Below are 22,640 nucleotides of genomic sequence, written 5' to 3'. Positions count from 1 at the left end.
CAGAATATTGCCTTGAAATTTCAGGGCTACACTGCAATGTGTTTAAATTACTCAGCCAGTACTTTAGTCTGTCAGCCATGCCTGCTTACAACCTCCCCCCTGTTACAATTACATGTTGGTTACCGTATATATCTGCAGATGCTAGGCCTTCTGCGCTTCTCCATCTTTTCAGCCCCTGCCACCCTCCTTCCCTCACAGCCACCTGGCCCTGCCTCTGAGCATGCTGACTGACCAGATGCACCCTGAATAGAGCAGGCCGACAAGAGAAGGGAGACAGAGGTTACTACGGATGAATATTCAGTCAAATACAGATTTTTACACCAAATGGCAACATATACACAAGATAGATTTGAGTCTGAGAAGAAGAAAAAAAAGATATTTCCAATGTATGGATGGGGTGCATTTGAGTTCCTTAAAGGACAATAAAAACGAACAGATGGATTAAATCTGAAGTTATTCAGTGCTGCTCAGAAGGGTGCATTTACTTTTGAATGAGGGTAATGAAAAGGAGCAGCAACTCCTCCTCATGAATGTTTGTGTTTATCTGACAATATTTGCTTGTTTGTTTTTGGAGAGATGATTGTCTGCGGACTCTCACATGTTTAACGTGTTCTCTTAATTGTTGGTTGCCTAATTAAAAAGAGATTAATGCCCTATTTGCCTGAGGCTTAGAATGAATTTAACACGATTCGCTGTACTTTCTTGAGGCAAACTGTCGGGAGGGAATAATAGACTGAAGTGAATTAAGTCCACAAGCTGCCCAGTCTCAACCAGGCACTATTATCTTAACCTGCATTGTCTTTTTCACTCGTTTTCGAGGCTGGGCATAAATCACACAGTGATTTAAGTTAAACTCAGTAAAGATGGGGCACAGAGGGTAAGAGAGAAGAAGAGGAGAGCCGAATAACTCATTCAAGCTCCTCAAGTGTCCCCAATTGGTTTGGCTGCCAAGGCAGGGCTGAGTTGGTCGCATTAAAAGAAGTGAGACAAAAGAGGGTTTCAGTGAAAGAGCCTCAAAAAGGGTGGTGAGGTGGTTAGTCTTAAAACACTTTAAGAGGAGATCCCCACTTCTGTTGATGGGGTAGAGGGGAGGGTGGAAGGGAGTGGGAATGCTAAAGCCCCCCCCCCACACGCACACACTCGTTCGTCTCCCTTGGCACAGGCTCTTGTTTAGCCTTTAGGTGCCAAAGCAATTAGTTATGTTAATTGCAAGGTCCGTTGCCGGTGAATGCAGGTTGAATAGGGCCAGTGGATGATTGGCCAGGATCCATGAGGGGAATGGTTGGCGGCGGTGGGGAGGGAGTGCGGCGGTGGGGCGCGAGGGGGCTGTGACGTTGCCGGAGCAATCATCCCATGAAAACAGAGGAGAGGAGTGTGTGGGAAAACGGGGGAGGAGCTTCAGCTGAAAGAGAGAGACGGAGAGGGTAGAAGGCTTAGAGCTTGAGAGAGCCAGCCTGAGAAAGGACGCAAATGCAACCGCAAAAAGAAAGAGGGAGAATTGGGTACTACGGTAGAGACAGACTGAGTAACAGAAATAGAGTGCCAGGGGGAGCTTCGCAGAGACGGAAGGAAAGTAAGTGAGAGTGTAGGTGTGCGCGCGTGAGTGTGTGTCGTGCAGCGTTTTGCTGGTCTGCTCGGTTATCTGTCTCCATCTGGGTGCCATCTGTGTCTCTGGCTCTGGCCTTCGCCACACTGGAGCTCACATATGTGGGAATGCAAACACATGCCTGACATATGAAGGCGTGGAGTCACAGAAAAGGACAAAAAGCAGAGGATAAGAGAGCAAAACTCTGCCACCGCAGCTGACTTTCTCCGAAGGACCGAAGAGTGGACTCTACTAGAGTGGAGGTAGGAGCCAGCGGGTCTAGCCTGGATTTGTGTTGCTTCTGAGTGTATTTTTAGTGAATAGTGTTGGTTTGTAGCTATGAGAAAAGGAGTGAGAGTGTGTGTTGTGGCAATCCGTGCTGTGCATGTGTGTGTGTGTGTGTGTGTGTGTGTGTGTGTGTGTGTGTGTGTTCCAGTCTAATTCCCAGAGCTGCTCAGTACTGTACAGATGGTGTTTCATCCTCCCCTCTTTATCTCTTCATCCTCGTCAGCTGAGGTATGAGTGAAGCTTTCTTAGCACGTGCACAGAAAACTTCTGCTGTGTCAAAATACATTTTTTCCCCCGTTTATTTTCTCTCACTGTTACCACAAGTCTTTCGTCAACATTTCCCTTGTGTTTGGCATAAGGTGGAATAATTGGATTCATTTTTTTTCCTTTAGTGAATTCGGATGTTGCACTACTTTCGCTTTTTATTGTGCAGCGGAATTTCCAACAGAAATCCTTCTTTAGTGAGAAAGAAGACCCCAACATTGACCAGTCTTTGATTTCTTTCTTTTTTTCTAAATTCCACCATTTTCTTATGCCGATGGCATTAGCAGAAACTGAATCTACCTGGATTAAATAAATGAATATATAAATAAATTCGATTCAGATGAACAAACTCAGCAATGTAATTTGTTTTGTGTGAATGAGGCTCGGCTCACAGCTGTCATTTACTTAGATGGTAATCAGTTTTTCCACATGACAAACAGAGCAGAAGAAACAAAGTTAAGAAGACGTGTGCATCTGTTGTACAGTATCCCAGGCATATGGGAAGAGCAGGGAAGCTGCTGTGTCTGTCTTTCACGCTGTGTTTACATGTTACCCACGAATATCAATGGGACCCAGTCTAGCAGTAGCTTAGTTGAATTTGTGTATTTTCTAAGTTGCCCATCTACAGCTCCTTGCAGGAGAAAGTGTCTTGTGCTTTTTTTTTTTTGCCCCACCCCTTGCATGAGATGATGGAGATGATCTGAAAGGAGGAGGTGTGCGAAAGAGAAGCAGACAGAGCAAACACAGAGAGTCCTGGTTAGTGTCACGCCAGGCCAGGCCAGTTCATCAGGGAGATAGGAGCGACTAACTGTCGGCTGCACAGTCTCAAAGCAGAGACCCCTGTCTGCTCTGCTGGACTCTGTCATTCTCCTGACAACGCGGTCTGCGCTGCTGTCTATCCGTTTGCCAGCTTGTGTGTCTATGCAGAGGGAATTCCAGCTTCTTTTATCTAGAAATGTCATTTTTTATTTCCGTCCATTTGCGGCGGGCAGTTGTAGTTTCTCTCATGGGCTTGAGTGGCTTTTGAAGTCTCTGATCACACACTTGATAAGTGTATGTTTGAGTTAAGGAAGCGTGTCTCCATGTGTGCACCAGGTGTCCTGCAGACATTGTGTCTGCAGAGCCTACAAGGTTGCTTGTCTTTTAGCTTTCCGCAGCTTTTTTTTTTTTCCTTTCTCTGTTTGACCTCAATCCCAGCTGGGAGTTTCTTTGCTCAAAGTGTAACAATAAATAGAGAATCAAACCACAATGACCCTCACTTGCTCTTTCTGAAGTATTCCTCACAGAATAGCCCCATTTCAGCGTGCACATATACACAAAACAGAGCAGCTGCTTGTAGAGTTTGCTGCAGGAAGTGCTCTATTAGTTCCAGTGGCAAGGGCGGTGATATCTGGCCCTCAGGGTTCAGGAAGAGGTTTTGAATTTAAATGTGTGTGCGTGCTTGTATGTTTGTGTGTGTATGGACATAAGAGACTAGTTTATTTACCCCAGCAGAGATATGTCACTTAGTTGTGCCATAAATGATTGTTTCGTCTCCTGATTGTGTAAATGCAGAGGTGTATATAAGTCACTGAGCACCTGCACTTCTCTCATCCCTCCTCTCATAAACCCATTTGACATTGTAGCCTCTCTCGTTGTGCTAAGTGCATGAGTCAGGGGCCTCTTGCAAGAGTCTACTGACCCTTTACTACCCTGAGAGACCTGCTCAGTGACCCAAGGAAAGACCTTTACTTAAGGGGATGGTGTGGTTTGAGTGGAGCAGCAGCACATGCTTAAAAGGCTGTAAAATTGCCTCAGTTGAATTCCCTAAATGTCAGTGAAATGCTGAGAGTGGTGAGAAGTCACCTACAGTCTGTGTGTTGATTATGGAATCTAAACATTTAACTAAAATGAGCTCAAATGTGCGCTGTAATGTGTCCTTGTTTGTCCAGTAGCCCGGGTTACCCTGCTCATGGAGTCATTTCGGTGTTTATTTTGCAGATGCAACAGAGGCTAAATGCTTAGTTTTCCAAGACTTAACCAAGGAGGCACAAAAACAGAGCTGTGGGACCCAGAGCAATAAGATGTATTTTGAGTTGAGCAGTTTATCGGAAAGACTGTCATTTTCCAGTGCAAACCCCAAAAGGCTACAGTTGGTACACAAGAGGATTTGAAAAAGAAAGGGGAGGGAAAACTAGTGTGTGCTGTGTTGTGAGGTGTGTGGGTGGACAAAAAATGGGTGGCGTTGCCTCTCCTTGAGTTGTCTGTCATAGTCATTAATTTCTCTCTTTCTTCAATTTTCCTTCCTCTTTGTGAGGAAGCGTGGACGCGCTCCTCTTGCATCCTATGATTTGCTTAAGACTTCAACTTCAAGTATGCAGACACATCAGCAATTATGTTGTTGAATATTACACGTAGGAAGCTGCATTCATCCTGCCTCGGTACTTCTTGCCGTCGTGTTAGCCATCAAGACACGCATTTAACACACCAAAGGATACGTTGTGCTCTTAAACACAAGTGCAGGCAACCCCCCCCCCCCAACAGTTTGCAGTGATAACACATAAACACACTGACGCACACGCTCATCCTCCACAGCTATCCCTGCTTCATTCTCTACATTGTTTTGAGCACAGCTGGCCTCTTTGTTTTACTTATCTGTCCTTCTCAGCGGTTGTTGGGCCCTGGTCTCTCGTACAGCTGGGCTCTGAGCTTGCCCACAGCTCTGTTTATGGACCATACGCACTGCTCTACTCAGCTTTGAATCATTACATCACAAAAACCAAAAAAGGGTGACAGATTAGGATAATGTCTTTGTTTTACCTCGGTACACTTGGATATGCTTTGTTGCCGTATTATTGTCTCTCTTTTATTTTTTTTATTTTTCACATTGATTTGCCGTCCCTTTTTTAATTGTTTGTCGGTAATGTGTCTTCACAAGCCTACTGACAGAAACGTGATCATCAGGTGCCCTTATATGTATCACAGTGTGAGTGAAAAAACTGAAGCATCTCCAATGGCCGAGTAATAGTCTCGGCATGGTATGTGGTAATGTTAACATCTGGTTGGACCTGATCCCTGTCCATTGTGCTCCGGTGCAACCAGGGCCTGTTTCAACCTGCCACACCTGGTCCGAAACTGGCTCATCTTCATGTTCACTTTGTTTTCTGTCTTGGTCTTTGTTTTATTAACGACTGTAGCTTACAAATTCAGAGTGTGTCTGTGTGTTAGTATTGACTTGGGACTAACTATGTATTTTGCTTGGCTGCGGTCTAAGTTCACTTTCTTGGTGTATAATTTATAGTAGATACCAAGGCTTAATCCTCCAGACAGACACAAATATTTATGCCCATCAGGGTAGCTATATATCTATTTCTTCTGACATCGTTTTCACTGTTAGATGAAATGTGCAGTGGGGGGAAAGAAAAAGTCAGCAATACAAATTCGTTTGAATGTCATGCTCCCTTAAGTGCTGCAGCTGACTGTTTTCCACTCGGTGGTTTTGGGTTTAAAGACTCACCAGGCTCATGATGATTGATGCCTAGGCTAACCAATTAGTCACAGAGAGGTGAGAAGGGTTGTAACCAAATAGGAAGATAATCCACTGCGCTCACAGAGGGGGGAGTTGGTGTGAGAGTCTGGATCTTTTGTGATGTTGAGTATGGCTGAATAGTTGTTGTTGTTGTTATTGGTGAGGGTGTAGCATGTGCCACGGTCAGGCCTTTCCTCAGGTGAGAGAGTGTTACTTCAGGGATATCTCTCCTCTCCCCGCATGATGACAGCCGATGACAAACCCAACACCTGGTAAATGGGACCAGTGCACTTCCACAGACATACATGCACGATGACACATTTCCACTTCCAGCTCCGTCACTCATTGCCCAGCTGTTTGTGACGCAGGCATGTCTCTGAATAACAGAAATTCATTTGCTCTATTGACGATGGAGCTTATAGCTTATTGCATGTGTGTTGGGTCTGTGCCAGCATGTAGATTTTCCCCCTTTTTAAACCAGTTCAAGAAGTGATATTACCGGTTGCAAACGGGTTCATTTAATAATTTGACAGTTGTCTTTTAAAAGAATATATGTGTGTGTTATAGTTATGGTTCTTTGTGAAACATGGGAGTGCTCAGACGCTTGTTTTTTTAAAAAAAAATGTTTTCTGCTTTGAGTATTTTTGATTTTAGCAACCGTAGCTCCTATCCAGCTGTTCTTCTCCCTGCAGTCTGACCTCATATACACGTGGACACTGTCCGTGCTCAGAAACCCAACATCTGCCAAACCTCCCCCTCCCTCCAGCGTCACATCACTGTACCTCTTTTTACTGCTCATTCTCAGTTTTATAGACGACGTCTGTCTGCCTTGCCATCCCCTCTTTCTTTTTTTTAAATTTTTTTTCTTCAAACTGCCACTAAGTACATTTCCATCTGTGGGTCCCTCATTTCACTATGTGGCATGCTGGATTACTGCAGTGTTTTTGCAATTATCTCACAGTGATGAGGTTATGCAAGGGCTTCTCTCACCGTTACTCCGTCAGGACGACATGGGAGGAATTCACCTCAGGGACATTTCTGTGCTTTTTCACATACGTGCATAGAAGCCTCTAAATGTTTTTTTCTCCACCAAAGTCACCCCTTCCTCCCCTCTCAGCTCTTTCATACATAGCTCTTGCTTTACCCTTACTGTCAACCTTACCACCTCCACATTGCTCCCCATCCTAGCAGAGTGTTGACATTGGGTTTTATCCAAATATGTAGTCTACAGGTCTGGAAGGTTGGTAATGAGAGCCAAGAAAAACAGCCTGGCTCCGAGTCTAAGACAACCAGGCTTGTCCTCCTGATGAAACCAAATGAAAACAGTATTTTCTCTCCTTGTTATTCCCTCCCTCCATCCTTTTTCTTTCTGTTGGTGTCCCTCCTTCTTTAACTGGCGCCTCTATATTGATGACTAATTTCTTCCTTCCTGTCAGTGCTCGGTTAAAAACTTTTACAAGGTCTTACTATGATAACAAATAGAAAATCTTCAGGCCAAAATAGCAATGTTAAGTGTGATAAAGTCAGTTTAATGTCACTACCACAGATATGTGCGTAGTTCCTTCTCTGCATTAGTTTGAAGAGCAAGTAAAGTCTGACTGTTTTTGGTACATTATAGAACATAGTTTGAAAAGAATACAAGTGCCGATGTATTTTTAAATGAGCCGCTACAAAATACGATTGTAGCATGTAGCTGAAACTACTCTTTAAACCAGCTTGCTGTCAGCTTTATTGTCAAAGAAAAACTGTGTCATTGCAACAGTTGAAGAGATGTCAGTCCCAAGAGAGCAATAGTATGAATTCAGCTGATTGAATTAACTAAAGACTCTAAAATGCCTTCTGATTTTAAGAAATGTCTTACTACAAAGTCATTGAACCTGTTGTTTATCTATACAGCGGTAATAACTGATACTGAGAGTGGCCATGCATGCACTGTTGAATTATCTCTTTTTGAGTGGATGCGGTTGTGTTGCTGCATGCACCCTCGCTCCGTGTGTGTGGGTGGAGGTCAGGAGGGAGCCTTGGCTAGAGGAACAGATGTGTGCTGTATTGTGGCTGTGTGCGTGGATGGACGGGGACCAGGTGCAGCCTTTGTCTCCCCAGCATTTAAGTCCACTCACTCTCATTCAGCTGCCTCGTGCCACCCCTCCCCTCCTCCTTCCTCCTCTCATTGGAGGGAAGGCAAAGATGTGTGTGTGTGTGTGTGTGTGTCTGTGTGTGTGTCGGGGCTGCCTTGGCCTGGAGGAGGAGGCTCCAGCAGTCCCTTCTGTGCCCCCCTCCTCCCTCACAGGTGACTGTTGGAGGTCCCAGCTGGCTAGCTCTTGGCCGATTAGATCCATATGGTACAGGAGGGGGGAAGAAAGCCTGGTTAATGTCCAAATCAATTGCTGCTGTCTGTGCTTTTTGTTGATTTTCCTCATTTCTTATCATATCAAAGCTCTGTTTTGTTAAAAGTGCAGAGTTACTTCTTTATTTCAAATTATATACATGAATGCCCTGATGGTTAGATCTTATTTTAAACATTAAAAAGAATAGCCAATAGTTTTATTTTCAATATGACATTTCTGTGTACTGTGTGGTATGTCTGTAACCATGCTTAGCACAAAGAGAAGAGACAGTTAAGCTATCCATGCATATATGAGAGAAGAAACATTGTTTATAGCAACTTTTTTTTTTAGCAAAGTTGGTTTAAAAAAAAAAAGAAATAATTAAAGACATTGCCTCTGACTTTCTGTATTCATAAGAAAGCTATGGTGTGCAAGCTAATTAGTGCATTAAACATGCAAAGTCTATATTTTAGAGCTCACAGCTTTAGAGTTGTATGACATTTTGTTCTGAGCTAGCTTGCTATCTAGCTGGGTGTCTTACTTGGTAAGTGAGGCTAAATAGGCCCTATTGATAAATCTTAAAAAAAAAACTGCATCTTTCTGTTTTTTAGCATTCCTTTAACAAGCAGTTGAAAGTCTGATCCACTTAGGAGGATTTTTGTAGGCTACGTGCGTGTACTGAACCAACATAGTTGTACCGTTGCACATGCCATGAATTTTCTTTTTTGCTCCGTGATAAATTAGCCAGGCCTGCGTTATATCTTCTCTCACCTCATCTACATGACAAGACGGAGATAACGGAGAGCACAACCATTGAACACAGCTGCCAGCCTTTCATGGAGCGTTTAGACTTCGGACTTAAAACAAGAGCTTCATAAACCCTAACAAAGAACGTGTTTATTTACGCACTACATCAAGTATGATTCATTTCTGCTGACGCATTTTGAGTTATCCTTTACATGGAAGATAAATAAATGACCATTATCTTTTCTTTTCCTATTTCAGCAGTTAATTTATTCATAGTAGTGGCTCAACAGAAATAGTTGCTTTCTGTTTTTCTGTCTGCCTTTCACCATCTGAGCCCCATTCTGAATCATCACCTGTGAGGCAGAGGCAATTAAAGCCGACTGAATGTTTTAATGCAGACGAGCGTCACCTGAAGCTAAACAAACAAGGAACACCTGGCTAGCAACAGCCATCACCGTAGATGCATTTTACTTTTCCGTTCCTGCAATAACAGCTGTTCTAGAGATCAAATACAAGTAACTTATAAGATTAAATTGCCTATATCTGTTGGAGAAGACATGAGAGAGAAGAGCAGAAAAGAGTGGTAGGAGCAACACACGGTCCTTTTTCATTTTATTAACCACAAATTTTAGAAGAAATTTTGAAAGGGTGAGGACAAAAGTAACCTGTCTCATATTCAGGTTGCTGCTCAGACTATATCCCCTGTATCTCAAAATGTTGTCTATACACCATGTCATTTTACTATAAACCTATCCTTGTATGATGAGGAGCTTTGTGTACTCTCTCTTTGTTCCATTAGAACAAGGATGACAGGTGGCGTTTAAACCAGACAAACAGCCCACATCCTCCTTTAAGCCAATATTCACCTGAGTTAACTTTAGACCACTTTATGCACCCTGTACACGTGTGCTTTGTGGTTCCAGCGACAGCTGCCTCCCCTGACAGTCCTGTGACCATATACCATGGACTCAGGTGCTTGCAAGCCAGATGAAGTCATCCAGCTATGTTTGCAGTCTAATTGACAAGCAGAGGCAATTCTCAATGGGCTGTCAGCAATATATGCACACACCTGATGTCTCTTGTTTTGGCTATTACCTCTGGCACAACTAACAAGAGACCCTGCCATATCTTGAGATTTTGTGATCACAGCTGTAACCTAATTTCTCAGTTCCCTACTGAAATAGGTCACACGATAAGTCATTCCTGTTGTACATGCTTATATTCTATGGCATTATGTTTACCTGTCTGTCAAACAAAGTTGGCTTTTACAAAGATGGCTGTTGAAGATGTGACAAAGTGTGAATACATTGTGGAAATTCTAGTATAAGCCGAATCCCCAAATGCTAACTCTTGTGTGTGTGTGTATGAAGTTGTTTACATAGTAACAGTGTTGACACTAAGGCCATATGCCCCGTTGATTCTGTTATTGAGATGTCAGTCTAATTTCCTGGCCATACGGGCGGAGTGTGCGGAGCTTTGGAACCGGTGTGTGTTCATGCCGCAGGCTGCTTCCTGCGGTGCGCTGGCAGAGCGTGTGTGTGGTGGGTATGGCAATCCAAATGTCTGCATAGATCCCTCCTTCCTGCCCCCTGTGTTGGTGAACAGGTGGAGCGATGACGGGCAGGCCACAGGGCTGAGAAAGAATGAGAAGGATAGAGGCTGAGGGAGAGAGGTGGAAGAGGACTACGAAACAGAAGGAAGAACAGTCAAAGCTGTATAATGAGTTGCAGGCTTGACAGATGAGTTGCATGGGGCAGACAGAGTTTGCAGATAGGACTTAAAAGGCAATGGGGCTGGGAAATATGTTGTCAAGATTGCAGCAAGGTTTTATTTTCATATTTAAACATGTCACTTTGAATTTCCCTGCATTCGACGCATTAATTTGTGTAAGTGTTTACATATTTTTGTACTCATAAAAGTAATGTAAGTCTTTAGTATTCCTTTGAGTTACTTATTGACAGTTAAAACCTTCCATCTTAAGCCTTTATAAACTGGTACCCTATGGCTCAAGGCCATCAAGAGTTCATAGCTGTGAAAAAGATATAAAGAATGCCATTGAAGCCAAAGCCCTAAAACCATGAAACCACATTTTAAAAGCTGCTCTCATCTGACCCATGACCCGCGAGACCATGCTTGTCTATTAATCGTCAATTGTCGAAGCAGTTAGAAAAGTCTGATCCACTCTAAATGGAGACGGGACCCGGCCTTCATGGATCTCCCAGAGACAAAGGCAGCTTCTGATCCCACATCTCCCCACCACCACACCCCCATTACACTTTCTCCAAACCCCTTGTCTGGTGGTCTTATTCACCGTCAATAGCATATTGAGAAGTTGCGTTTAACATTCAAAAGCTTTGCCGATCTTGTTAGTAAAGCGTGAAATAGCCCCGTCCCTTTCTCTCTGTGTCTCTTTTCTTTCTATGCCCCCCGATTTGCTGGGAAGCTCAATGAGGGCGCATTCTACTCCCACACAATAGACTTCTTCAGCATTTCTTCTGTTATTGATCTGAATGGGTGAGAGTGAGGGGCTATACTTTAGACATCTGGCTCTTTGATGGGGGGCAGGGTGGTTGATGCCCTGGCAGTATGTGTTGTATGAAGTGAAGTGTGGGGTGGGGGGTTGTTTTAGTTTTGCAGCTCGAGATCTGGAACTTTTGCATTCATTTTAACCCAATGTGCAGAGAGTTAAACTGGTCTTGCCTTCTTTTTTGTTGCTAAACCAGCCATTCTCTCGTGTCTTTTAAGTTAATGATAATGCAAGTGCTATTCATCAGAGCATCGCTTGTTCATTTACTGAAAATAAAAGAGGCTCATTACAGCAGCAAAAACCTGGGCTTATTTTTAATTCACTGCCTTGTTTCTTTGTCAACAATATTTTGAAAACTGTTTCTGACCCACAGCTGATCTCTCTCTTTTTTTTTCTCTCTCTCTGCAGACAGTATAGAGAAGAAGAGCCCTGCCATGCCCGGTTCGCCTGTGGATGCTAAGACTCATTCCAGATCAGCCCCCAGCAGCAGCGCCAGCTCCACTATGCCACCCCTGCCCTCTGTCAATCCCAGTGGCCCTCGTCCGGCCTCGTTTTCCACCACAGCATGTAAGACTAGTCTTAAATTCCTCGTGAATGTGTGTGGTTATCGCATAGGTTGAGAGCATCTGGCCTTAGGTTGATCTTAATGTCAGCCCTCTTCATCGCTCGTCTCCTCCCCAGTGACCAATGGGAATCATCATTCCCCACCAACCCTGAATGCAGTACCGTCTCCACCACAGCGTTACAGCAACGGACCATCCTCCTCCTCTTCCTCATCGCTGGCTAACCAGCAGCTGCCGGCCACCTGTGGGGCTCGCCAGCTGAGCAAGCTAAAACGTTTCCTGACCACGCTGCAGCAGTTTGGCAACGACATTTCTCCTGAGATTGGAGACAGCGTCAGAAGCCTCGTTCTGGCCCTCGTGGTAAATCCTTTCATCCTTTTTCAAGATGGGGAAGAAAAAAATGTGAAGGAGTGTCTTGTTGAAAATGATTTCTTTGTGGCTTTTAAAACCTTCACTTTGCTTGTCCCATAGAATTCAACAGTTACCATTGAGGAATTTCACTCACGGCTTCAGGAGGCCACCAACTTCCCATTACGGCCCTTTGTTATTCCTTTTCTCAAGGTAAACTTACCTTCCTCCCCTGTCCTCTGAAATTTACTTTTACTTTTTCACAATTGAATACTTGTGTGCATATATGTTTTGTTGTAGCACCTTTCCTTTCTCTTGCATTTAAAGTTTAAACTTTAAACTCCATGGCCAACCTTCTCTCCCTCAATCTGTTGAGATTTTAACCAAAGGATAATCCTATTTCAAGATGATCTGAATAATCTATTGACAGTCAGACGGCAGCTTGAGAGTCATGATGGAACGTAGATTACAGTCCATAAATGGGCTTTTCTGTAGTTTTTAATCCTTGAATAGGTTACAGATTTCTTATCAGCAATTTAAAGTAGCAATCAGGCATTTTGTTTTGACCTGACAAGCAACAGATGAGTGTGTGTGTTAAACAGCCTCTTGAGGCCCTTTTTGAACCAGGGGAGTCTGCAACAGTATACTTTTTAGGAGCTCCCCTCAGTAAAGCAGCCCATAAATCTTTAGTCGGTTGTACCGCTGAACTTCAAGCACTCAAAATCTCTTTTTCCACCCTTACCTCTTACTTACCTTTGGAGCCCCTCCATCTGTCTGTCTGAGGCTGAGACAAGAATCCTCTGTTCACCTCCTTCTACTAATTTATTACAAGGGTGTGGGCTCCCCACTACTTAATTCCAACTCTTTGAGAGTAAGAAAGAGATGGGACAGATGGGACAAATTCTGTGTGGAAGTGGAAAAGTGAAAGAGGTGGGTGTGTAGGAGAGAAGGAAAAGTGGGAACTCGGAAGTGTGAAACATGCCTATAAAGTATTCCCTTCTCTTTTTATGGTCTCCAGTGCGCCATATGGAGCCGCTGTCCCTTTTTAAAAAGAGCATTCAGCTGCCAAGGCGCCGCCAATCTAGCATCCGCCCCGCTGAACCCCAGAGAGCCCTACGCTCAACTGACACCCACCACATGTGTCCGCTAGCTGGGGCCCCAGGGAAAGAAGGGACGCAGAGGAGCGTGAGAGGTGTATAGGGGTGTTGTAGAGAGGAAACCATAAAGCAGAGGTATAGGCATCTTTTAGGAGGGTATAGAACATATGCTGCAAGATTAAACTATCATGGCGTTTAAAGAAGCTCTACAGTTTTTAAAATGATGGTTAGAAATGCTCCAACGGACAGAAAGGGTATGGTTATTTATCTGGTTGCTCAAGAAGAGGGAGCAGAGGGAGTGAGGAAGCGGTGTAATTGCAAACACACTTGAGTCTGTTCCTAATTAGGGAAAGGCAGGGAACAAAAGCGAGAAGGAAAATTCTGACCGTCAGAAACTGATATATATGCATATAAATGGAGAGGGAAATAAGGTAAGGAAAGAAAGAGCAGAAGAGCTTGTGTATCGTTTGTTTTTAAATGTTTCCAAGCGTTGGTATCATCATGCATACCTTTGCTGTGACCGACATACTGTGCTCAGCACTCGGGAGGTTTGAAACCAACATCAGGGGCAACTCTGTCATTTTCATTTGAATTAGGAAAGCCACAGCCTCCATGGCGGCAGCCACAGAACAACACCCAGAACCCAGCTTTACAGCCAGACCTCAAGGAGACGTTTCCCCTTTAAAAACCTTTTCCTCAGGAGGCAGATCAGCTATGTTGCAGCAGTGCTGTGGGCTCTTGGTCAGTGGACGTGTTTGCATATTAGAACTAAATTTCACAAATATTATTACTTCCTGCTAGGCAAACCTTCCCCTGCTGCAGAGGGAGCTGCTCCACTGTGCACGGGCAGCCAAGCAGACCCCTGCTCAGTACCTGTCCCAGCATGAGCACCTCCTGTTAAGCACCACTCTGGCCTCCTCTCCAGACTCTTCTGAGCTGCTGATGGAGCCTCCTGAGACCGGGACCAAGAGACACAGCCCCAGCAGGTTGGATAACAGCAGAAAACCGCTACTAACATTACATATAACCTACCAGAAGTTTGTAGAATTGAACATGAACCCAGTCTTCAACTGAGAACTGCTCTCCTCTATTTAGAGTAAAAGAGAATGGTTTCCATGAGCGTCCACCGGTTGCCATGGAGCCCGCAGCAAAACGAATCTGCACCATCAGCCCTGCTCCACGACACAGCCCTGCTCACCCGCTGCCTCTCAGCGCCCAGCTTCACCCAACCCCTCCACCCTTGCAGCATTACGCCCTGGACGACATAGCAGCCCCACACATTTTGCAGCGAGAGCACAGCCAACGTGTGCTGGAGATCCGCGAGCTGAAGGACAGGCCCAGAATCCCTGGTATGTGATAACTGTATTGCCTCTACTTTGTTGGTAATAAGATACTACTTTTCAGTGTGACTGCTAGTACAAGACCACCATACCTTATAGTTCTTATAGTCAAGAAAGTACTAAAAAAAAAATACTGTCGCTTCCACAGTTGTAAAAAATTCAGAAATTGCTTGCAAAATGAGAACAGACTCGCATACTACATATTATAATTTTTATACAATAATGGGTGGTCTGTTTGTGTACCCAGATCCCATATATCTCTGGAGTTCAGTTATGTGAATAAACAGAGCCATACTGTCCAGGCAGTGAGGGTTGGTTCTTCTCTGGTGTATATCTGCCCTCCATTTGGGGCTTGTCAGCACTCAGTGGAAACAGCAGTAGCTCACAGACTCAGGCACACACACGCATACACACCTTGATGTGTTCATGGCAGAGGTGCTGTGTTTACGAGGCCTTGGTCCCTTGTCTAACAGCCTCCCGCCCGCCTGCCGCCACTTAACTCAGACGCACACACACACGCATAAACATATCAGTCCACACACTCGTAGCTTTGAACTGATGAACATTGATGAGAACCAGAAGTAGGGAAGATGTTGAGAAGGCGGGTGTGTGTTTGTGTGTGTGTCTACGTGCTCACGATCCCTCTTATTTGCTGTTTCTTACCTAGACTGAGGAGATTGTGGTTTTTATCTTTATACACTGTGTGTATTATTGCAGTTCCTATGTTTGTGGACATATATTAAAATGATTTTGGCTCCTGCTTGATCACTACCCCCTGTGTGCAAACTATTATTTCTGTTCAGTGTATAATTACATATTGCGTAAGCCATGCAGTGATTGGAATCAGATAGCTGTGCATATGTGTGTTGTAATGGTACGCAGTGAGTGTCAGACCGGCTGGTTGTGTTTAGAAGTGGAGCCGCTCCACTCAGCCTGAGTGTCTCCCTACTGGAATGCTGGGAGCTCCAGGAGAGGAGGGGCTAAGGGAGAAGTTTGGGGAGCGTGTGTGGTTTACAGCTGACTTCCAGATGTGTGTAGACTCGGGATGCTCGGAGGCTGTTTTGCATCACCGGTTTCTGCTTTTCTCTTTCACTCCACCTTTGCTGCTCACTGTCCCCAAGTCTGTCATGCCTCTTTTGTGACCCCTTTTCATTCCCCGGTAACCTCACATTGTTCCTGTCACTCTTGATTTTGAATCAGTAAAGGAGTCGCTTTTTGACTTTCTGTGTGAAAAATGTACACAGTGCTGACTTCGTGCTCTAACATCTATTTAGTGATCTATCAGTTTATTAAATTATTTTATTTTTTGCGATTGCTACAAAGCACAGATTGAACACATCAACAGATATCTTTCACTCACTCACTGTCACTTGTGGCTTCTCCTACATTCAGAGGAATGTTAATCACATTGGCCTGCGGTCTGTCCTGTGTGTGTTTTAATCAGGCACTAACGGGGGCTACCGCGAGGAGCCGGTGGACCACAGACTGACAGACAGAGAGTGGGCTGATGAATGGAGGCATCTGGACCATGTAAGTCTGCAGACAGGCACGACTGCTGCTAATGGTTTGTGATATAGAAGGAATGTAATTTGTTTTACTGGGATGTTGAGCAGGAGTGCTTTAGCTTTTCACAGCTTGAAGGTAATGTTACACTGGTACCATTTCATGATGAGACATCAAAGGTGTGTGAGCTGTAACTGATATTTATGAATGATTAATGCAATATTGTTAATGATTCCTAGATCAGTTAAGGCATTAACAAATAACAAAACCTTAGAGGGCACCATATGAACTTCCTACTATTTTGACTGCAGACGTCATTTACAACTGCATTCGTAATGAATTGTAGAACCAATGATTTATACATTTTTATAACTGCACTAACTTCTGCTCACAGTTACAAACATTTTAACTGCAGACCTTACAGACCTTAAGTATTAATTGGTAATCTGCATTATAATATAATTATTATGCAAAGGGAACATTTAATCATTTCCTTTGGTTTTCCATTTAAACATTGTTCACGTCTGTGTGGATTTGTTCTACCTTAGGCAGGCCAAGCCGTGTACATATGGAAATAAGTGTTGATGTAGTTAAAGTCTGACGATCGAAGTGTTAAGAAGCTGTTCCAAAGCCCTATTCCAGCCGATAAATGGTCAAACAGAACAGTCGAGAGGAAATGCTAAAACCAGGCACTTAGGTATTCATGTTCGTTTGGATGTTTTTCTTATTAGGCATGGAGGCTTTAGAAAATGTGTTTGGTTCTTACAGGAAAAAAAGTTTTGAATACTATTAGATAACAAGAAAGCTATAGCCTCAAATGATTCTAAATGTAATGAATTGTGAATAAAATAGAATTTTAAACCAAGGTTGCTTTGCATCTAAATTTGCTGTCTTCCCCACTCTCTAGGTGTTAAACTGTATAGTGGACATGGTGGAAAAGACACGCAGGTCAGTGAGTGTGCTCAGACGATGCCAGGAGTCAGATCGTGAGGAGCTCAACTATTGGAGACGCCGAACGAGCGAGCAGGAGGACCCACGCAAAGGAGGCTCAGTCTCCACTCCGTTTTCCAAGACACACAGCCCCCACTCTGCAGAGTCGGGTGAGTACCTCCATTTTAAGCCTGAGTGTGTTGGTATAAAGCAGCAGCAGTATTTTAGTAGCATTTCCATGATTGCTTCCTATTTTATTTCTGTTGATTGCTTCATTAAAACTAAGAGAGCAACTAGATTTTTGTTCTTGTACGCTATGATTTTAGTTTTGTGTACTAGTGACCATCACTAGTTAATTTATGCTCAGAAGAAACAGCCATTTCTGTGTTTGAGACTTTAGCATTGAATAGATCTTTAATATGAATAAGCTTCATGGATGAGCATCAGTTTGACTTTCTAAAAAAACAGAAAGGGGGAGCAAAGACCATAACCATTGGATGTTGAAGGTAGATAAACAGTCCAGCCTAAATGTCTGCTGTGTTCTAAATAACAGGATATAACGATTTGGACATCCTGAGATTAATTTGGATGATGAACCCAAACCAGGACAGACTCATTTCTGTTTTCATGCTCGTTACGTCATCTAGAGGTCATTTATGGAATTGCACTCATAAGTCACATGTCAGTGAGCTCTTCCAGTTAGTCCCCCAGTCTGCTATGTACTGGCAGTGCTCTCTTTGTGTGCCAGCCTTGCCATCCCCCTGCTGCTCCACACTCACAGACAGGTGCCAGGACTGGCCTTCGCCATATCGGCCACAGAAGGGCCGTCCTGCCGTCCTGCAGGCTCAGAGACCCAGAGCTGGCTGACTCGCCAGAGCACCATCTGGGCCCCCAGCCGGAAAGCCAGCCTGCTTGCCTGGGCTTGGGCCGCGGTAGTGGGGGTGTGCGAAGGCTTGTTGGAAGAGAGGCGATGTAAATGAAGGGAAAGAAAGAAAAAGATAGGGAGATGGGACATGAGAAATGGGGAAATAGGAGGTGATCCAGGCAGAAGCATTGGAGAGGCAGAGCCCAGAAGCGACAAAGAAGAGAGTTTAGACGCAGGAAAAGAGATATGAGGGAACAGTCAGAATATTGACACAGCTTGTTGGCCTGCAATTCCCTCCAAACCAAACACATTCCTTTCTAAAGCTGTCAGATCTCAGATCAGTCCAAGACTCTGACAACCAACAATTACGTTCGGTTTTGTGGCCTAGATCTGCACACTTGTTTGCGTCGGTGATAAAATTCAAAGCTCGATGTTAGAGCTATTGTTACTTTCTGCCCATTAGGCTTTTTTTTTTTCTACACACCTGTTAGCTTGATTGAGCCGTCAGTCAAAAGCAGATGTTATTTAATACAATACATATAAAAAAATAGATAAATAAATAAAAAAGTCCTGACAGGTGCTTATCCCCTCTGTTTCACCCTTTCCCTCAGACTCTCAGCGTGACTTCATTCCACGGCCAGGCTCAGCATATGTTACAGATGAGATCTGGAGGAAAGCCGGTAAGAATGCTGTCGAAATGTTCTTCAGGCACAAAAATGACTACTTTTAGACCAAGGCTAGATTTTGACCTTGGTGGCTACTTTTTGCTTACGCACACAAGATGAGCTAAACTCGCATCACTCGTGTGTCTCATATGCAGAAGAGGCGGTTAATGAAGTTAAGCGTCAGGCCATGGACGAGGTTCAGAAAGCAGTGGCCGAGGCCGAGCAGAAGGCTTTTGAGATGATCGCCGCCGAAAGGGCTAAGATGGAAAAGACTGTGGCTGACGCGAAGCGGAAAGCTCAAGAGGATGCCATCATGGTCATCAACGAACAAGAGGATTCCAGTGAGGTGAGCAGGAATAGACATTTTTAAGACCATATGACATTTAGGTAGCCCTGCATGAAAGATGTTTCAAGATAATTTTGTTTTACACTTTGCATTCATAATCAAGCTGCTGTGATCTACAATATTCAACATTTTTACATTAGAATGACAGGGGTCTTGCTCAGTGAACATAATGAAGCATTTAGCAGTCAGATACTTTCCTCAAGAATATGGGACTCACAACTCCCCTAAATGAATGTGAAAGTTGCGTAGAAACTGGATGTGTCAATTGTTTGCTCATGAGTTCCGTTTGTGGGTCTGTTTAAGAAAGCAGGTTTTAACAAAAACTGGAGATTGGAAACTTGGCTTCCAGGACAGCTGATTGCATTTAGTTAATTCATCTTCAGTGTTCACTCTTGAGTAAGAGCATGCATTGGTAGTGAGAAAAAGCCATAATCAGTGGGGCTCCAATCCTATTATTCACCATAGCAACCGGTGAATAAAGAGCAGAACTTCTGTTGATAAAAGGGGAATGAGGAATATGAAGTGTGAAACTGTGGCCTTGGACGGAGAAAGGAGTCAGTAAATCAACACCGCTAAGCCACTTAAAATGATCGATGAAGCTGGAATCCTGCTTGAACTTCACCATATATTACATCTTAATCAAAACATTGTAATATGATGAAACTTAATTAAACAGTGTGGAGACTGCGGTTGTGATTGACCAAGAATGAGTTTTGCGATTCTCTATATAAAGGTTTTACACAAACTTTGCACAAATTGCCGTAAAAAAACAAAATCGCGTGTAGTTTCAAGACATTTTTTCACAAGGAGCCCATTTATGGATGTTAAAGATGAACTGAAGACACAGTTGTGTAGCAGTATGTGAAACCCATGTAAAAAAACAAAAAAACAACAACTTTAAAGTCCACTGTTCTTTTCTCCTTAGTGTTGCTGGAATTGTGGTCGTAAAGCTAGTGAGACATGCAGCGGCTGCAACGCCGCCCGCTACTGTGGATCCTTCTGTCAGCACAAAGACTGGGAAAGACATCATCTGATCTGCAGCCCAGGACTTCAAGCTCAACCCAAACCTGTCTCTACCATCACTGCAAGCAGGGTAGCTTCTGTGGCTACAGCGGCAGTAGCAGCAGCTGGAATGTCTCCCGTCGGTCTAGCTGGGGTAAAAGCTCCTGACAGCATGCCTTCAGTCTCCAGTCCAAACGGAGAGAAGGCTTCAGTCACCTCTCGCTCCTCCACTCCCTCCACCCCAGCCTCAGCCCCTGAGACCAATGGACACTAGGAGGTGAAGGATTTTAGGAGCTAACGAGTCACCAATCCTCTTTGCTTATTGGGAACAGTTGAATCAGCAGCATGCGGAAACTATTTGTGGGTTAAGTTAGGATAACAGATTTTTCATCATATTCTTTGGCAGATAAAGAAGGACAGATTATGGATGACTGTTTTGAGTGATATGTCAACTGGGACTTTGGCTTTGGCAAAGAACAAAGGGACTCGTCTCGTATGCAGTCATTGGATGAACAGATCTCGCGAACAGATGGAAACGTCTTTCTTGTCGTCCAAAACCTCAAATCTTGGATCTGTGATGGTTGAGGGGAAAAAAAACTAATGATTGATCTCAGTCTATCTATGGCTGCAGGGAGGAAGTTGTGAAAGGAAGGTATATAACCCTGCACACCCCACCTCCCCCATCTGCAAACTAATATCCTTACTTTGTGTGCATAAATGAAAGCTAAGGAGGTGGTTTTGGTAAATGTAAAAAGTGTAATAGTACCAGCCCTAAAGCATCTGTCATTGTTATGTAGGAAAATCTGACACTAGACCACATAAGAGTCATCTCTGCAACTCCTCTGGGTACATAAATATTTGCTCTCCAACTTCTTGTCGGAATTTGTTATGAATGAGTCGAATGTTGTGCCGTCTGTGACTATAGTTGAGCACATGATTATTTTTATCAAAGCAATATTAAAATGAAGTGTTCAGGTATTTCAAGTTGTTTCTACATCACCAAAGTTTTCAGTTGCTGAAGAGTCATTGTCGTTGCCTGTTAGGTGTCAGTGAACAAGAAATAACCCCTCTGATGACGAGCTTCACAGGTAACCTGGTCAGTGTTTGTCATTTTCCATCGGAGATGATTAATGGTGGTTGAGTCAAGCAAGCACACAACCTTTCAGTCATGGCTGCAGCTTCACTCGGGCACTTGTTCACATCAGCAGCTGTGTGGCAGGGTCAGATGTTGCTCCAACTCTTTCATCACGGACGTTTGTGCATTGGAGGACGAGAGTGTCGAAGCCAAAATCCTTCTTAATGCATTACAAATGACCCACGGGGAGAAAATTCCCACTGATGTCTACATCGCAGTGGTACGGTCCAGAGCAGCGACTTTGTCCCTCAGAATCTCAGGAGCTAAACTGTGTTTGTATGTACAAATCATTCTTGTTCTTTTGTTGCAGTTAGGTTAAAGTTTAGTGAGGGACTTTGATTTATCGTACTCTGCTGTTGCAATTGAGATAACTTTGTTTCTGTTTGTTGTAAGATGACTTTGTAAAGATTATGAGAGAATGCCTTTATTTTGTGAGCCACAATTCTTCCCTTCATTCTTTAAACATGTTCTTTTGTTATGAGGCTTAACTTCATATGGAAAACACATCTTGACATAAAGTATGGAATAAAGAAGTAGACTTACTTCAATAAGTTTTTCTTATTGTCTGTGTCTTTCCTTTCAGAATGTGCAGTCAAAAGAAAGGTAAACCTAGACAGATCTAATTGAAATGCAGCCTATTTCAGATACTATTGGGCAAGAAGCGGGGTACACCCTGGGAAAGGTCGACACAGAAACAGCTGGGGTACCTGGAGAGAACCACGCTGACACGGGAACATCATGCAAACTCCATACAAAAAGCTCCAGCTGAGATTTAAACCAGGGCTTTTTGCTGTGAGGTGACAGTATTTACCACCACCCCGACATGAAGCCTCCATTTGAACATTTTGCAGCTAATTAAAGGGATATTCTTCTTTTTTTTTTTTTTTTTTAAGTAAAGTGTTTCAGAGTAGTTGGCGTCTTGCCTCCAATAGATGGCAATCAGGGAGCTTTTAGCATAGAGAATCAGAAGCTTTCCCAAAGGATGAGCTAAAGCTAAAAGTTACGCAGAATGGAGCCACCAGAAGAGCCAATTTCTACCATAAAAAAACAACTCGAACCTATGAAAAAAAAAATCAGGTTTGAGAAAGGGCTATAATGTGTTTATTTACACTTCATCACTTCTGCAGCAAGCACTTGTTTACACTTTCTCCAGTGCAGAACGTCTGTAGTAACTCTGTGGCGGGTGTGACAATACGGACCAAGTGATCAGTGTAAATATCTACAATATAGCATTAGCTTGAACCCCTCTGAAACATTTTAGATTTGATCATTTCACAGTGATGTGGTTAGCACCATCGCCTCAAAGCAAGAGGGTTCCTGTTTGAAGCTTGGGCCTTTCTTAGTGGAGTTTGCATGTTCTCCGCTTGAATGTATGGGTTCTCCCACTATCCAAACACATGCATGTTAAGTTAATTAGTGGTTCTAAATTGACCCTAGGGGTGAGTGTGAGTGTGTGTGGTTGTTTGTCTCTGTGTGGCCCTGTGATGAACTCGTGACCTGTCCAGGGTGTACCCTGCCTCATGCCCAGTGGCAGCTGGGATAGGCTCCACACACCCCTGTGAGCCTGAATTAGATTAATCAGGTATATGAAATGGATGGA

The 22,640-nt window shown here is 43.7% G+C and overlaps 1 protein-coding gene across 2 annotated transcripts; it reads left to right on the top strand.

Annotated features, from left to right (window-relative positions):
• The first annotated feature begins 1,409 nt into the window (after nucleotides 1-1,409).
• Nucleotides 1,410-21,591, top strand: cbfa2t2 (CBFA2/RUNX1 partner transcriptional co-repressor 2). Of its 2 annotated transcripts, none has more exons than XM_072381779.1 (11): nucleotides 1,410-1,573; nucleotides 11,655-11,813; nucleotides 11,928-12,169; nucleotides 12,281-12,370; nucleotides 14,056-14,240; nucleotides 14,350-14,603; nucleotides 16,039-16,124; nucleotides 17,005-17,197; nucleotides 18,504-18,572; nucleotides 18,713-18,903; nucleotides 19,829-21,591. In XM_072381779.1, the coding sequence occupies exons 1-11, from the start codon at nucleotides 1,471-1,473 to the stop codon at nucleotides 20,177-20,179; spliced, it is 1,923 nt and encodes a 640-aa protein (XP_072237880.1). In that variant the 5' UTR covers nucleotides 1,410-1,470; the 3' UTR covers nucleotides 20,180-21,591. The 2 variants fall into 2 exon arrangements, with proteins under 2 accessions (XP_072237880.1, XP_072237881.1); XM_072381780.1 differs by having other exon boundaries at nucleotides 1,484-1,848.
• Nucleotides 21,592-22,640: the final 1,049 nt, after the last annotated feature.

This window comes from Leuresthes tenuis, unplaced genomic scaffold, assembly GCF_036924035.1.
Source record: "Leuresthes tenuis unplaced genomic scaffold, fLeuTen1.0.hap1 SCAF_3, whole genome shotgun sequence".
NCBI classification, from domain to species: Eukaryota; Metazoa; Chordata; class Actinopteri; order Atheriniformes; family Atherinopsidae; genus Leuresthes; species Leuresthes tenuis.
Note: the sequence above shows the minus strand (reverse complement) of the source record. Positions and strands in the feature narration are given on the sequence as shown.

Excerpts from the sequence above, each read along its gene's own strand:
- cbfa2t2 (XM_072381779.1), top strand. The coding sequence starts at position 1,471 with ATGCAACCGCAAAAAGAAAGAGGGAGAATTGGGTACTACGGTAGAGAC. Across the intron at positions 12,170-12,280 it reads GCCTCGTTCTGGCCCTCGTG|AATTCAACAGTTACCATTGA; the intron begins GTAAATCCTTTC and ends CTTGTCCCATAG. Across the intron at positions 18,573-18,712 it reads TGAGATCTGGAGGAAAGCCG|AAGAGGCGGTTAATGAAGTT; the intron begins GTAAGAATGCTG and ends TCTCATATGCAG.